At 45.5% G+C, this 16,627-nt stretch overlaps 1 protein-coding gene across 17 annotated transcripts in view; it reads left to right on the top strand.

The window, feature by feature from the left end:
* The window catches only part of BCL2L11 (BCL2 like 11), a 77,696-nt gene that overhangs the window by 3,165 nt on the left and 57,904 nt on the right, over positions 1-16,627 (top strand). For 2 of the 17 annotated variants that reach the window (XM_023541126.2, XM_064268373.1), the window contains one exon: positions 181-15,613. The exons of the other annotated variants lie outside the window; for them this stretch is intronic. In XM_023541126.2, the coding sequence (XP_023396894.2) occupies positions 181-218 (38 nt within the window). In that variant the 3' untranslated portion in view covers positions 219-15,613. Of the gene's footprint in view, positions 1-180; positions 15,614-16,627 lie in introns of those variants that run through there. 17 annotated transcript variants of the gene reach the window in all.

Genomic DNA, 16,627 nt, shown 5'->3' with positions numbered 1-16,627 from the left:
TTAGAAAACCGCTGGGGTGTTCGGTGGCTGCGATGAGTTGGGAGCTTGTGCTGAGCGTCAGCTTTGGACTAGAAAGGCTTTCCTGCTGCCTTTCGTTCAGCTGCAGTGGGTGACCATGGCTTCATTTTTGTTTTTATTTATTTACCAAATGATCCTTTATTGAAATATTTTTCTTTGTAGTTCCTCACTGTCAGGGCACTCCACCGCACCATTGCTGATGTCTTCAGGGTGGTGGCCATCGACGCTGCAGCCATAGACTGGGCAGTTCCCGGGGTCCCTGTAATGGTTCCAGAGCCTTCTCTGGCTGAAGATGGGTGCCACAGCTACCAGACAATGCTGACAGTCCCATCAAAAGTGATATTTCCACTGTACTTAACGTTTCTCAGCGTCTTTTTACCTCTGGTGGTTCCTGGAGTGCTTCAGTGGTCAGGGCAGAGGCCGAAAGCACCGCCCTGGCATTTCTCTTATGAGCAGTTTCACCGTAGCCCTTGGACCCTCTCAGTCGCTAGCTGCCTTAGCTGTGTCATCACCAGCACTTCTTGGAGACAGACTGGGGGGGCCCATCTTGGGGGCCAGAGCAGACATGGCACTGACTTCCCTACTGGTGTACCTCACTCAGGGTTATGACTTGAATCTCCTTGGGGTCCAACTTGGCGGTGTGGTCGAGGCGACTGGTGTTGAAGCCAGACGCAGGACAACTGAAGAAAGTTGGACCTAGGCCTCTGCCAAGCTGAAAGATGGCTTGTTTTTTTAACCACTGAGATTGACTTAATGCCATTCAGCTTGAAAGGGACCTGGTCAGTTACAGAAGATAAGTTGTAACTAAAAGTGTGAAGAGAGATACTTTTTTTAAGTGATATTTAAAAGAAATGAACTTGTTCATATAGCAGTACCAACGTAAACTCGTTGCTATTGAGTCAGTTCTGACTCATCGTGACCCTACAGGACAGAGTAGAGCTGCCCCCTAGGGCAGTAATCTTTACAGAAGTAGACGGTATGTCTTTGTCCTGAGTAGTGGCTGGTGGGTTTAAACTGCTGACCTTCAGGTTAGCAGCCGAGTGCTTTAACTACTGTTACTGACATAGAACCATGAAAATGGTTTGTTTTCTATTCACGTTCCTTTTTGAGCTTATTTTGTTTGCTCAGAGGGTTTGGACATACTATTAATGAGATGAGGCTGTAGGTTTTTGTTTCAGGGATTAAAGGCAGTTTTAGGATCTAAACCAGGAGTGGCAAACATAGATAGATGCCAAGAGACCCAGAAGTGAAATCACTGAGGGGCTGACCTAGCGGGGAAACTGGAGCGCACTTGCCACCTTTAAATTATAGCCACCCCTAGTTGTAGCCACAAGGGTGTGTGGTCTCAGAGTGGCAGATTTTCCTGTATTGCAAGAGAACCCAGGAATGCAGATCGGGATGCCAGATACCCTGCCACTGAAACGTTGGCAACCATTTTAGAACTTCGAAAACATTGTATAAGCCAGATAAAAACATCTAAACATCTGCACTTGGTTTGACCCTTGAGCCCGCAGCATGTGACTTTGAGTATGTGCAGTTCTGGTAACCGTGGTTAAGGGGAGCCTCTGCTGGATCAACTCCCTGTCCCCTCCAGTGGGGAGGGTTTGTGTCTTGATCACCATATACCAAATCTCATTTACCATATATTCACATTAGCCCTACCTGCATAAAGGAAATATCACTAAACTGGTAGCATTATCATTTTGGAAGACCACTACAGATTCTATTAAAATGTAGATCATACTTAGCATGCTGAAGTCTGCCATCATCAAACTGGAGAGTTTCATGCTGGAACACCATGGGAAGTCTTGCATTCCATGCACTGTAGAGCTCTGACTTCATGACCTGCAGTGAGGTAGACCAGCAGGCTGTACTGTACAGCTGACGTCATGACCTGCAGTGAGGTGGACCAGCAGGCTGTACTGTACAGCTGACGTCATGACCTGCAGTGAGGTGGACCAGCAGGCTGTACTGTACAGCTGACGTCATGACCTGCAGTGAGGTGGACCAGCAGGCTGTACTGTACAGCTGACGTCATGACCTGCAGTGAGGTGGACCAGCAGGCTGTACTGTACAGCTGACGTCATGACCTGCAGTGAGGTGGACCAGCAGGCTGTACTGTACAGCTGACGTCATGACCTGCAGTGAGGTGGACCAGCAGGCTGTACTGTACAGCTGACGTCATGACCTGCAGTGAGGTGGACCAGCAGGCTGTACTGTACAGCTGACGTCATGACCTGCAGTGAGGTGGACCAGCAGGCTGTACTGTACAGCTGACGTCATGACCTGCAGTGAGGTGGACCAGCAGGCTGTACTGTACAGCTCTGACTTCGTGACCTGCAGTGAGGTAGACCAGCAGGCTGTATTGTACAGCTGACGTCATGACCTGCAGTGAGGTAGACCAGCAGGCTGTACTGTACAGCTCTGACTTCGTGACCTGCAGTGAGGTAGACCAGCAGGCTGTACTGTACAGCTCTGACTTCGTGACCTGCAGTGAGGTAGACCAGCAGGTCCCTGTGGGACAGCATTGGTCAGAGGTCAGGTACACCTGGGAAGTGGCAGGCCTCAATCTTTAAGCATGGCAGGAATACCCGCAGCTACATGTGCTCACCGTGTGTCTCATGCTAAACGCTGGGAGGTACTTTATTAGGTGCCCCCCTAAGAGAAGGAGCTGGGTTATTCTCACCGAAGCAGCTGGCAGAGATGTTGGTTTGCTTCATGCCTTTTCCGATTAGCGCTCTCCGCATCTCTGTTTTTAATACTGATTACGTGTAAAGTATTGTGCAGATTCTCGCTTTGAAGTATAGTCAGTGCAATTGGAAATACGCGTTGCGAAAGATCAGAAAGGGAATGAATGCTAGTCATACATAACTCCTACCTGTCGTTTCGGTAAATGTCTTAAACTTCATGTTGTTACCTGGTACGCCAGAATTCACCAGTTGGAGGTAATTGCACTCTTTTTGTGCCGTTAGTGTCTTGCATGTACTTCTCCTGGTGCAGGTGAATGTCTGACCCCTCTTTCAGGTCCCAAGCTCCCTGGGGGCAGGCATGATGTCCTGCTGGTCTTAGTGAGAGCTGGATCTCGGTGTTAATAGGTTTCCAGCTTAGTGCTGATTTCTGTAGTCAGGGTTCCCACTTCACTGACAGAGAGGAAAAGCCCAGAAGATGTTGCAGGTCAACTGAACTATACTCATTGGCTTTGCCACAGAGTGGTTTTTAACTGTGAACGGATAAGACTTGCGCCCTCCGAAGTATGTTTAATTATTTGGACTCAGCTATAAACATTTGTCACGTATAAGTGACATGTAAGGCCTAGCTCTTTGCTGCCCGTTGGAGAATCCACATGTGGGTATTGAGCACTGGAAATGGAGTGACCCCTAATTGAGAAGTGCCATCAGTGTGAATAAACCCATTGCCGTCGAGTTGATTCTGACTGGCGGCAACCCCATAGGGTTTCCAAGGTTGTAAATCCCTCCGGAAGCAGACTGCCACATCTTCCTCCCACGGAGCCACTGGTGGTTTTGAACCACCGACCTTTTGGTTGCAGTCGAGTGCCTTAACCATTGCGCCACCAGGGCTCCCTAGCCATCACTGTGAATGCCTGTTGGACTTAGAAGACTTTGTATGTGGAAGAGTGTAAAGTACATCGTTAGTAAGTTTCATGTTGATTATTGGGTTAGATAGAATACAATTTTAATATTAATGTTACCTTTTTTTTTTTTTTTTTTACATAACGGGAAAATGTAGACTTACGTCTGTGGCCAGCATTCAGGTTTGGCTGGCCTTGCACGTGGAGGGGCTGGGAGGTGCGGCCAGGCCTTAGCGAGCCAGACCTCCTTCACACTTGGGGCGCACCCTGTCCGTGGAACTTACTCCTTTGGTTGTTTCTGCTGATTTAGGAGAGTAAAAATAATCAACCTAATCCTGTGAGTCCCTTAAACATTGTGTTAGCTTTATGGATTCCTGTATTCTCCGGGCAAGTAGGAAACGTAGGTCTTGTTTTACCTCTGGAAACTGCATGGTGCGTGGGGGTCTTGAAAAAGTGGCCAGTGGAGTGGTTTTGTTCCCCCGGCACCTCAGAGCTGCCCTGGAACCTCACTGTGGAGTCTCCTTTGCTGAGGACCCAGTTTTGGCCTTCTAGCCCAAGTCACGGGTTCAGGCACTAAGAGAACACATGCACTCCGCAGGTCCCGAGTGGGCATGGAAACGGACAAGAAAGAAAGAATTTTCCTCCCTAGTTCCAAACGAAAAGAGTAAAAAGTAATTGATAGTTGTCCAGGCAGGTTTAAATTTGTATCTTCTTTCTTTAACTTTTATTTAGAGGTAACTGTAGATCCACATGTAGTTGTAAGAGAGAATAGATCCCGCGTGCTCTTCACCCTGGTCTCCTGCAGTGGTCACATCTTGTGTAATTACAATGCGGCAGCCTGGAAGTTGATACGAATGTAATTCATCTACTTTATTCAGATTTCACCACTCCGCTGTGTGTGTGTCTGTGTGTGTGTGTGATTCTGTTTAACTTTATCAAACGTGTAGATGAGTGTGACCCCAGTCGCAATACAGAACAGCTCCAATGCGAATCCCTCCTGCTCCCCACTGCCACTTACCCCTCTCTGTAACCCCTGGAAACTGCTAATCTGCCCTCTATCTTCGTATTTTTGTCATTTAAAGTAAAAATCATACAGTATGTAGGTTTCTGAGACTGGCTTTTTCACTCAGCATAATTCCCTTGAGATCAGTGTAAGATATAAGTGGTATTGGTGGTCCTTGTTTCTTATTGCCGAGTAGTAGTCCATGGTATGGATGTCTCACGGTTTGTTTAACCATTCACCTGTCGAAAGACATTTGGGTGGCACAGCTGGCTGTTGGGGGGTGGGGTGGTGGTTAGCCCGCCCACAGTGGTGTGTCCCACCTTGTCTTCCTGGTACCTTTCTGGCAGCTGCTGGACTAGTGGTCCAGGAAGGAGCTGCGTGGTGAAGCATCCCGTCAGGCAGCCGATCTGCTGCTGTGAACAGCCCTGTACCAGTCTTTGTTGTGAACATAAATCTTCATTTCCCTGGGGTAAATGCCCAGGAGTGCAGTTGCTGGATCTTAACAGTAGTTTAGTTTTTTAAGGTACTGCCGAACGGTTTCCTTGGGTGGCTTTACAGGCGTTGTACAGTGAGGCAGACTGTCCCTGTCCTTGCCAGCATTGATACCTATTTATTGTGGCCATTCTGACAGGAGCGTGCTGATAGCTCAGTGTGGTTTAATTTGCATTTGCCTAATGGCTAATGATGTTTTTTTGTGCTTATTTGCGTCTGCATACTCTCTTCCTTGCTGCTAGTGTCTTTTGCATATTTTCTAATTGGAATTTTTGTTTTTACTCTTGTGTTTTGAGGGCTCTGTATATTCAAGGCTCAAGGCCCTCATCCTCTATGACTTGAAAATATTACCTCACAATCTGTAGCTTGTCTTTTCGTCTCTTCTTATCAGGGTTTAATGCGAGCAAAACTTTATAATTTTGATAAAGTTCAGAGTTTTTTCCTTTTATGGATTGTGCTTTGGGTGTCAAGCCTAAGAACTCTTCACCTAGCCCTAAGGCCCGAAGATGTTCTTCTCCGTGTTTTATTTAAAGTTTTATAGTTTTGCATTTAGAGCTACAAATCCTATCGAGTTAATCCGTGTGTAAGGTGTGAGGTTTAGGTCAGTGTTTCTAATTGCCTGTGGACGCCCTGTCGCTCCAGCGCCACTGGTTTCATTGACTTTGGAGCAGTTATGAATAGTATTGTATTTTAATTCCAGCTTCCGCATGTTCGTATTTGTATATAGGTGTCCAGGTGATTGATTGTGTGTGTGTTGATCTGGTGTCCTGCAGCCTCGCTGAACTCACTTAGTGATTCTAGGCGTTATTTTAGATTTTGTGGAAGAACTGCAGAGACACTCATGGAATCTGCCAACAGGAACAATTTTATTTCTTTCTGTCAGATCTAGAGCTGCCAGCACTATGTTTACTAGGCGTGGTGAGAGCAGACGTCCCTTGCCTTGTTCCTGATCTCAGGGGGAGGTGTTTCAGTCTCTCGTGTTACCTTTGATGTTTCCAAAACCCAAACCAAACCCATTGCTGTCCAGTCAATTCCAACTCATAGGGACCCTATGGGACAGAGTAGAACTGCCCCATAGGGTTTCCAAGGAGTGGCTGGTGGATTCGAACAGCCCATCTTTTGCTTAGCAGCTGAGCTCTTAACCAGTGCGCTGCCAGGGCCCCAGTGTGACATCAGCTGCAGGTATTTTGTTAGACGCTGTTTAAAAAGGTGAGGAAGCTCCCCTTTACCCCTAGATGCTGAGTTGTCATCATGAATGGAGTGGGTGTTGGCTTTTATCAAGTGCTTTTTCTGCATCAATTGATATGATCGTGTAACAGTCATCTAGCCTGTTGATAATGCTGCATTCCATTGATTGATTTTCAATTTTAAACCTGCCTGACATGCCTGGAACGAATCCTCTTTTTATATATCACTGGGTTGAATTTGCTAACATTTGCTTGAGGATATTTGTGCCTGAGCTTGTGAGAGGTATTCCTCTGTTTTCTTTTAAGAAGGTCTGATTTAGTATCGAAGCCTTTGCAGTGGGTTGGGAAACGTTTCCTCCGATTTTCTGGATGAGATTGTGTAAAATTGGTGTTGTTTAAATGTTTGGTAGAATTCTCTAGTGAAACCATCTGGGCTTGGATATTGTTTTTACTTTATAATTTTTTTTTGTTGTTGTTAATGGTTTTAGGACTATTCAGTTTTTCTGTATCATCTTGATTGAGATTTTTGGTAGTTTGTGGTTTTTGAGAAATTGATAGTTTATAGTATTGCCTTATTGTCCTTTTAAGTGATGAACAATCCATTGTTGGGTTTCCCGTTTCCCTTCTGTACTGGTGATTTGTATCTTATTTTTTATCTGTTAGTTTCTAGAGCTTTATCAGTTTTATTGATTTTTTTAACTAGCTTTTTGTTTTATTTATTTCCTCTGTTGTTTTCATTTTCATTGTTGTTTATTTCCTTCCTTTTGCTTGCTTTGTGTTTGCTTTTTTTCTAGTTTCTTGAGCTGGGAACTTAACTTTATAGTTTTTAGACTCTTTCTCTTCTAACGTAAGCCTTTAAAAAACTAGATAAATTTCCCCTAAGCTGCATACCACATGTTTTGCTATGTTCTTTTAATTTTTATTCAGCTCTGTGTGTTTTTATTTTCTTTGAGAGTCCTCTTTGACCCATGGATTATTCAGAAGTGTGTTTAGCTTCCGTGTTTGGAGATTTCCCTGTTGTCTTTCTGGTGTTGATTTCTGGTTTGATTCCATGTGGTCGGAGAATATACCCTGGGTGATTTCAGTTCTTTTAAATGCATCAAGGTTTGTTTTATGGCTCAGGATATGGTCCGTTTTGGTGAATGATCCGTGGGCACTTTTATCTGTATCTGCTGTTGTTGTGTGGAGTGGTTATAAAATATGTATCAATTAGATCCCATTGGTTGATTGTTTCATTCAGTTCTCCTGTATCCTTGTTATTTTCTGTCTAGTAGTTCTGCCAACTGAGAGTGTGGGGTTGAAGTCTCTGACTGTAATGGTGGGCTTGTCTCTTTCTCCTTTAGCTCTGTCAGAGTCTGCTGTTGTGTTTTAAGGCTCTTTTGTTGGGCGCATATACATTTCCGATTGTCTTCCCTTTGCTCTGAAGCCAGCTTTATCCGATGTTTATATAGCCACTCCTGCTTTTTAAAGTTAAATTACATTATGTATCCTTTTTCATCCTTTTACTTTCAATCTGTGTGTCGTGTTTGAAGTAAGTTTCTTGTATACAGCATATTCTCAGATAATATTTTTTTATCCATTTTTACTGATATCTTTTAAATAGTGTATTTAGGCCATTTCCATTTAAGGCAGTTATTGATATGTTAGGGCTTAAATCTGCCATTTTCTTGTTTATTTCTTGTTTACTCTCTGTTTGTGCTTCTTTTATTTTTCTCTCTGTCTTTATTTCTTTATCTTACTGTGGGTTATTTCAACATTATTTAGGATTCCATCTTGATTTCTTTATTATGTTTTGAATATACTGCTCTCTATAATTTTCTTAGTCGTTTTCTAGGTTATTATAGTACACATACGTAACTTACTAGAGCCTACTGATATCAATGGTGTCAACGTTTTATGTCTTCTGCGTCACTGTAGAAACCTTATTTCCCTCTTTGTGCCTTTACCCTCCCCAGTTTTCAAGTATAATTGTCTTAAGTGTTTTCTCTACAAACATTATGAACCATATCAAATGGTGTTTTTTGCTTCACCCATCAAATGATGATTTAAGAAACTCATGAGAAGTTCTTTTCTTTCTGAAATTCCAAGCCTTTTTCTGTTACAATTTCCTTTGTTTAGAAGATTTCTAAACAAAGGAAATTATAGCCATTTGTTAACGGCAGATATACTAACAACAAATTATCGTAGGTTTCCTTTGTCCGAGAATGTCTGTATTTCTTCTTCATGCCAGCGGGATATTTTCCCTGGATGAGGAGTTTGCGGCTGACAGTTTTCTTTTAGTATTTGAGAAATATGCCACTTTCTTTTGGCCCTCATGGTTTCAGATGAGAAATCAGCTGTCTTTTGAGTTGGTGTTCCCCTCTAGGTAGTGCGTCATTTCTCACCGGCTGCTTTCAAGATTTCTTTGTCTTTAGTTTTTAGAAGTCTAATTATGATGCACCTTGTCATATTTCTTTTGGTTTATGCTGTTTGGGATTTGCCCAGCTTCTTGAATTCTATAGTTTTATGTCAAATTTGGGAAGTTTTCAGCCATATATCTCTGAATACTTTTTCAGTCTCTTCCTCTTTCTCTTCTGAGACCCCAGTAATCAGGATGTTGGTGCCTTTGTTACTGTCCCACAGGTCCTTAATATTCTGTTCATTTTTTTTGTTTTCAGTCTGTTCTGCAGACTGGGTAAATTCTCTTGATCTGGCCTCAGTTCACTGATTTTTTCCTCTATCATTTCCACTCTATTCGTGAGCCCCTCCGGTGAGTTTGGCTGGTTTGTTTATTGTATTTCTCAGTTCTCTCTGTGCCTGCCGGGTGAGGTGGAAGTTTAGCCCCCTCCTCGGCCTTGATGATACTTTCTCAGCAAAAGTGGAGTATCAGCGTACACTGCTTCGTTACCTGATTGGAGGTGTGGGCTCGGCCTCCCGCCCCTACCGACACCTGGAAGAGGGGAGCGGAGAGCTGACTCCCACCACTTTGCTTCTGCAGGGTGGGGGCAGAAACTCAGCACCCCTCAGCTCCTGCTTACACTGGGGGCAGTCTACTTACCTGGAAGTAGACTGCCAGGCCTTTCTTCCAAGGTGCCTCTGGGTAGACTCGAGCCTCCAGGCTTTCTGTTAGCAGCTGAGCGTTTTAACTTGTTGTGCCATCTAGGACTCCTAGAGTAGGGAAACCAAAACCAAAAACAGCAAACCCACGACTGTCGATTCTGACTCATAGTGACCTTTAGGGTAGGGTAGAACTGCCCAAAGGGTTTCCAAGGCTGTAAAGCCTTACAGAGGTAGACTGCAACATCTTTCTCCCACCGAGTGCTTTGGTGGGTTTGAACTGCTGATCTTTCAGTTAGCAGCCAAGCACTTTAACCATTGTGCCACCAGGGCTCCTCTGGAGTGGGGCAGGTGTTGCCAGAAAGGTTTTCTGTTGTTAGACCCCTCTCTTCCTGGTCCTGGCAACAGGCTTTTTTTCGAAGCTCTTTCTGTCTGTGTGGGTTGGTGGTTCCCGCCGGAGGCTTCTGCAGCCCGGTCTCCAGGATCAGTGGTTAGGTAACAAGGAAACCAGGGAGCTTACTACCTTGTTCTTCCTCAAGTCTCGAGGTCCCTGGGCAGCCTGTCTTGTCTGCCTGTCAGAGACTTCCTGTGTGTGTTTGTTGTTCATGTCCAGGTGAGAGGAAGGACCTGGGAGGAAGGGGCCTTCTCCACCTTGGTGGAGCTGGAGGTCTGTGTCTTGTCTTAACTGAATATTCATGACTGGCATTGATTGGCTCTGACTATAAGCTACTACTCAGATTTTTAGAAATCACCTCTTTTTTTACTTTCTATGTGTAATAGATTTTTATAGTTGGGAGGAGATTAGTGGTAATACAGGCCACATTTATCAGATAAAGGAAATGATAAGTTCTTTAGTTCTGCATGATTGTACTCTAAAGCAGGAAAAATGAGATACCGTCCATTCATTTGTCTTGTTTTATATTTTAGGGTGTTGCAATGTTAGGTGTGAAGATACACATGTAGTTGTCTCTTAAATGCTAAAGTCTGATGCTTTGCTTCTTGACCTATTTTGAAACCATTAAATTGCAGCACTTTCCTAGTGTCCGAGTCTCCTCCTGATCTGTGGTCATCCTGCCTACCCTAGGATGGAGCTCCCTGTGGGCTACCATCTCTCCCTGTTGCCACCTCCCACACAAGAACTGTCTTCTGTCTTTGTTGAGTCAGCCTCAGTCTCTTGTCATATTCCTCAGGTGACAGATTTCCAGCCTCGTCTACCTTCTGGTCACGTTCAGTCTGATCAGCAGCCTCTAGCTGTGTGGCCAGCACTGAGCAATCCCTCTAAGGAGACCTGTGCTGGAGCATAGGACTAAGACTGCTTTCCTCCTCTGTGGGCGTCACATCACACTGTTGACAGAAACCAGGCCTTGTTGACCGGCTGCTGTGCTGTGCTGTGCTATGGGCCAGACTGTGAAGCACTGTGCCACCCACTGGGCCCCCAGACCCTGCTCTGCAGGCTTGGGCAGAGCACCCGATGATATGCTTTTTTGCAGGAAATGCCAGCACAAGTGTGTGCTCAAGGGCGCTCATCTCGGCATTATATAAACCAGCCAAAAAGTGTCCCACAGCTCTAATGGCGTGGGAGAGTCTGAATTATCATGCATCCTTTGACAGGCTTTGTGGCTGCCCTCCCAGTGGTGCCATAAAGAATAATGGCATCAAGTAATGCTCCTGGTATAACATGAGGTTAATGTAGGTTACAAAGTTATTGATGGATCCTCCTTCGGTGTTTCGGAAGTTTATAAAGTGTAACAAAAAGATTACAAGGAAAATACATCAAAACGTAGATAGTGGATCTTTTTGTAGGTGGGTACAGGTGGTATTTTCAGTGTGCCTTGCTGTACTTGGAAAATCATCCGAATTCACATGTATAAGAACCAGCTTAATCAATAGTATATATTTTATATGATTGTACTGTTAATTTTAACTTTTTTTTTTTTTTACATACCCGGCAGATTATACGCACTTGTATGTGTATCTTGTTGGTATACTTATGTGTTACTATCACGTCCTTTGTGCCTTGGTAAAGATTTCTGAGTGGTACAAATGGTTAATTTGCTTGGCTGCTAACCAAAAGGTTGGAGGTTCGAGTCCCCCAAGAGGCACCACGAAAGAAGGGCCTGGCAGCCTGCTTGCAAAAAATCAGTCCTTGAAACCCCTGTTAAGCACAGCTCCATTCTGACATACAAGGAGTCACCACGAGTTGGCATTGACTCAAAGGCAGCTGGAGTGTGTGTGTGTCTGGCTGTCTGTGTGTTTTGAAGATTTCTACTAGGAGAGTTCAGGTTTTTGGCCCATCACCAGAAGTACTCCAGATGGACATAAGGCCCTAACTTACTCTTTCGAGGCTGTCCTGTTTGTTTTAGCAAAGTGAGTATTTTCTTGTAAAGCATCTGCATGAGTTGGAGGCCACAGGTGGACTCGGCACCTGTTGGCTGTTCTCTGCACTCGCTCCCCCTGCTCAGGCTGTGCCTGGCCTGGAGCAGGGGCTGGTTGGGATCCTGGCTGCTTCTCGGTCCCACCAGCGTCTAGGCAAGGGTTAGCCTGTCTGAGCTTTGGTTTCCTTGTCCATCAGAGAGGACAGTAATGCTCACCCTGAGGGCTGTGGGGAGCTTTTCAGTAAGCTAATAGACATAAAGTGTCTGGCAGAACCCTGGCGGATAACTTCTGGCCCCTTGGTGCTCTGACACCGCCATTGCAGGGACCACTGAGCATGACAGTAATAAAACCTTCTCTCCTGCTTCCCTGGAAAGGAGCTGTCATTTCAGGAGTGTAGGAAACTCATAGGGAAGTGAATTCATCTGGAAATGCTACTGCAATTCTAATCCCCTGGGTTCCAAAACAAACAAGCAAGCAAGAAAACAAGAAACTCTTTTCTAGAAACTGGCAGTACGGGTGTGGGGAGCAGAGGTCTGAATCACCCCTAACTGGCACGTGAGCCTGTGTCACCCTGAAAAGAACTTTGGCTTTGTTGGCAAGTCTTGAATCGTGGAGGGCTATCTGGAGCCCGCCTCGGTGCCGCCTGAACTGGGGCTGTGGCTGCATACTGTCCCAGGACTGCAGGGGACGCCCGAGGGAGACAGCCTGTTGGATTTGGCAGAAACTTGACCACAGTTCAAGGGGTGCATTTGAAGGGATAGCCTTGAGACATGAGACACAGGGTAAGCTACTTTTTTCCTGCAATTGAAAGTTGTGTAACTTTTTTGGAAATAAGGGGTAGATGGTTGTTCATTGATTTAATGTTAGAAAAGTCCACTGCCTGAATAGAATCAAGGATTTTAAAACAGTTTTTTATCCCCCTATCCCTGAGAAAATTCAACTCCTTTCTTGAGAAAATAACAGAAAATTAGTGGTCTTTAATATGTAATTTTGGCTTTGACACTTGAGTAAGTCATTTATGAGCCTTTATTGGTAACGTTTCCTTCACGTCCTAAAAAAAAAAAAAAATCACGTCCTAGGAGGTAACAAATGTCAGCGGTCAGTACAGACAAGGTGCATACGATGGATGTGTTTAACCCCAGTTGATAGGATGCCAGACAGTCTTGGTTTTCAGTGTTTTCTTAGAACAAGTGGGCACTCTCAGTGTCCTGTGGGAAACCCAAATCCTCTTTCTGTTTTCTCTGTTCTCTGCCCTGGACCAGATCTGTGTGATTTGTGAGCAGAGTTGTGGTTTGCCGAGACAGTGATGAAGGGAAACAGATGGCTGAGGAAGGGCTGCTGGAGGGAAGTTCTCTTCTCCTGCTCCTTGCCCTTCCCACATGTATCCCCAGAGCTAAGCAGAAGTGAGGGCTGGGCAGTGCTTTGTAGCTTGGCTACAACGTGAGAACATACCCTTTATGTCTCACATACACACTTCACAGTGAGTGCGGGCGTCTACACCCCTGACAAATGGAGATTTTATGTCATTTTCAGAGCGAGAAAATGGAGGCTGTGGGTTTCAGAAACTGGTCTAGGCTGCGTGTCATGTTGGCGCTGGGCTTGAATCAGGTCTGTGGCCCTGGCACCTTGCCCTTTGCTCCACAGCGCCGTGATGCTTGCTTTAGCTTGGGCTTTGCTACCTTCTTAGGGTTTCGAAGCTAAGATAAAAAAAAAAAAGAATCATTTCAGTCGGGTAGGGTGTGTGAGTGATAAACTGGAACAGATGTGATGTACTGGTTCTCAACCACCCATCAGGGTTGCCTTGGGATCTTTTTTCCCCTCCCAATATGTTACACGCCTGGGTCAGAGCACGTTTTCCCATCCAGTTCCTAAAACACTAATATAGCCCATTTATAGAAGAATTAATGAGTGATTCGAAGCCGGCACAAGCGGGACGAGTGTGTTTATCTCAGGTGTGAAGCGGTGTGAGATGAGCCAAGCTTGGCAGCCTTGTTTTGTTGAGTAACTTACTTTTCTGCCAAATAAATGTGATGGCGAAAAGACTTTAAAAAGCTTTGTTGTTTTTTTGGTCCCTTGTGAAATTTCTTAATGCAAAATATTCTAGAAATGAATTCTGGATAATACACCATGTTGGTATATGTGTGAATTTAGACCTCAGTTTTACTTAGACTTGAATTTAAATTATGCTCGTCAGTCAAAACAATTCACCAACTTCAGAAAAAAGTTCCTGATTTGAAGGGAGTCCTCGTGACGTTTAATGGAACGTGTGGGTGCTAGCTGCTCCGTCGCTTCCTACTTGGGTTTGACCGGTGTGTTCGTTTGAAGCTTTGGACTCCTTTTTGCTGTGTTTCTGTGTGGGGAAAGCCTGACGTACAGAATACAGGGTGCTTACTAACCTCTGTGTTCTGTCACTGCGTCCTTTCCTGTAGTGTGGTGTGAAGTGTTGGAGTGGAAAGTTCCAGCGGGCGGTGACCCAGCCCAGCCCCTGGGGCAAGTCTCAGCCTGGCCGGGGTCCAGCGTTGTCACCTGAAGTAGAGGGTTGCAGGCTAGTGTAGGGCGCCTGGAGTGGGGGGTGGAGCAGCCCCAGCCCCACTGTGACCTGTGTTACATGGATGGGCTTCTCAGTACAGAGATGCTGGGCCATTTTGCCCAGTGTACCAACTCAGGCAACAGAACTGTGGTCCTGGAGGGAGTGAGGAGCACCCGGGAGGAGGGAGGAGGAGGAGGAGGGAAGAGGTGGTAGGAGGAGGGAGGAGGAGTATGTGGGAGGAGGGAGAGGAGGAGGGAGGAGGAGTGTGTGGGAGGAGGGGGAGGAGGAGGGAGTGAGGAGTAGGTGGGGGGAGGAGGAGGGAGGGAGGAGCACTCGGGAGGAGGTGGAGGAGGAGGTGTGAACCAGACAAGACTGTCTTTCAGCACAGAATCCAACATGCTTAAGGTCATGCTCACACTAACAGTGATGCTGGCTTCCACAAAAAAAGCCGTCTGCATGGGGACATGACGCTATGTGACACTTGTACGGGTTCCAGACTGCTCTGCGGGACCCTCCCTCGGGATCACCTGTTCTGCGGAGGCTTCATGATGGCCAGGTGGGCCAGTGGACGCAGGAATTCGTGCTGAAACTGCTGTTCTCGTTGGCTGTCCCACTCCACCACTCACAGTATGGGCTAACTCCAGCCTGTTAGCTTTCTTATTTTTTAAGCAGAGTTTAGTTCTTTTAGCATTTCTTTTCTGGTTTTCTGTTATTGGGTTTCCTACAAAAGGCCACGGGGCTTGCGTTTGCCTTGTCCCTTAGTAGTGGGATATGCTTTGTGTGAACTTCAGTGGAAAGCTTTCACTGTGTCTCATCCTTACGGTGTGTGATCAGTAACCACGTATTTGTATTAACAAAGTAGTGCTTCACTTCATATATTTAAAAAAAAAAAGTTGCCATCAAGTTGGTTCTGACTCGTGGTGACCCTATAGGACAGAGTAGAACTGCCGCATAGGGTTTCCAGGGAGCAGCTGGTGGATTCGAACTGCCGACCTTTTGGTTAGCAGCCAAGCTCTTAACCACCGCACCACCAGGGCTCCATTTTATATACAGCTGTTGCAGATTTTAACTGCATAAATAAAATTGCAGGCTTTTTTCTCGTTTTAGTTTAAAACTGTTTAAGATGTAGCTTTTCAGTTTAGTGTTTGCTCTTGTTTTTGACCCACGCTTTAGTCCCCCATCGTTGAGACGAAGTGAGCTGGAGGTCTTTGTGTGCGTCAGAGAGAAAGACGCTGCCCATCACCTGTATCCTGCTGCCAGTGTTAAACTAAACTTCAGCTTCATAGGGGAAGCCAGGCTTACTCAAATATAGTCAGAAATTCTTACGTCTGTAGTTACAGTCTCACTTCCTTTCCAAGATCTGATTTTTTTTTTTAATTTGGGTAAGAACAACTTGTAGTCGCTTAAAGCTAGTACCTTAAAATTTTTTTAACATGTATTTCTCAGGAATGGTTTTAAGTGAATTAATGTAGAGAGTTGTACATTTAGTTTTAAAAAGCCTTTAAAAACATTTCTTTTTTTATAGTTTTGGTGGAGTAAGTGGTGAGATAAATTGTGTGGGTAGGAAGTTGCCTCCACTGTCAGTAGAAGGGATATATGGCTTATGTTTTTGTCTTAAAGCAGGCTTAGGGTTGGTCTTCATTTGACTGTACTTAGTTTGGGGGTTATTTTTATTTGTTTTTCAAAATGAGATGGCATAGTCAAATCCTTTCTAATCCTCGGGAAGGAATGTAGGACTAGAGAAATACCAATGCAGCTGTCCAGGAGGCTCTCTGGGCTGGGGGTCGGTGTGGAGATATCAGTGTCTGCTTTCCTGGCCCCACCAGACCCTGAGCTTCACCAGGCACGGTTCAGAGCAGCATGTTTTGTTCTGAGAGCTCGCTGAGGAGGACAGGATGGTGGACGAGGGTCTTTCCAGGGTCCGTCATAAAAGCCACAGAGAGGGAAGGACCTGGTTCAAGACGAGGTTTGGGGCATGTGGTGGCAGCGCCATTGATAAAAACTGGGGTTAAGCGTAAGGGGGGATTCAGTGGTAGAATTCTCTCCTTCCACTGAGTCGAAGTCTACGGCAGTGGGTTTGGCTTTTTTCGGGGGGAGTATATGAGGGAGACTTAGGTTTGATTCCCGCCCAGTGCACCTCATGTGCAGCCAGCACCTGTCTGTCAACAGAGGCTTTTGTGTTGCTAGGATGCTGGACGGAAACCCTGGTGGCGTAGTGGTTAAGTGCTACGGCTGCTAACCAAGAGGTCGGCAGTTCGAATCTGCCAGGCGCTCTTTGGAAACTCTATGGAGCGGTTCTACTCTGTCCTATAGGGTCGCTATGAGTTGGAATCGACTCAAGGGCAGTGGGTATGATGCTGGACAGGTCTCATCAGAGTTTCCAGACTGAGATGACT

The sequence above is a fragment of the Loxodonta africana genome, chromosome 15 (genome assembly GCF_030014295.1).
Source record: "Loxodonta africana isolate mLoxAfr1 chromosome 15, mLoxAfr1.hap2, whole genome shotgun sequence".
NCBI classification, from domain to species: Eukaryota; Metazoa; Chordata; class Mammalia; order Proboscidea; family Elephantidae; genus Loxodonta; species Loxodonta africana.
This window is presented reverse-complemented; position numbering and strand designations above follow the sequence as displayed.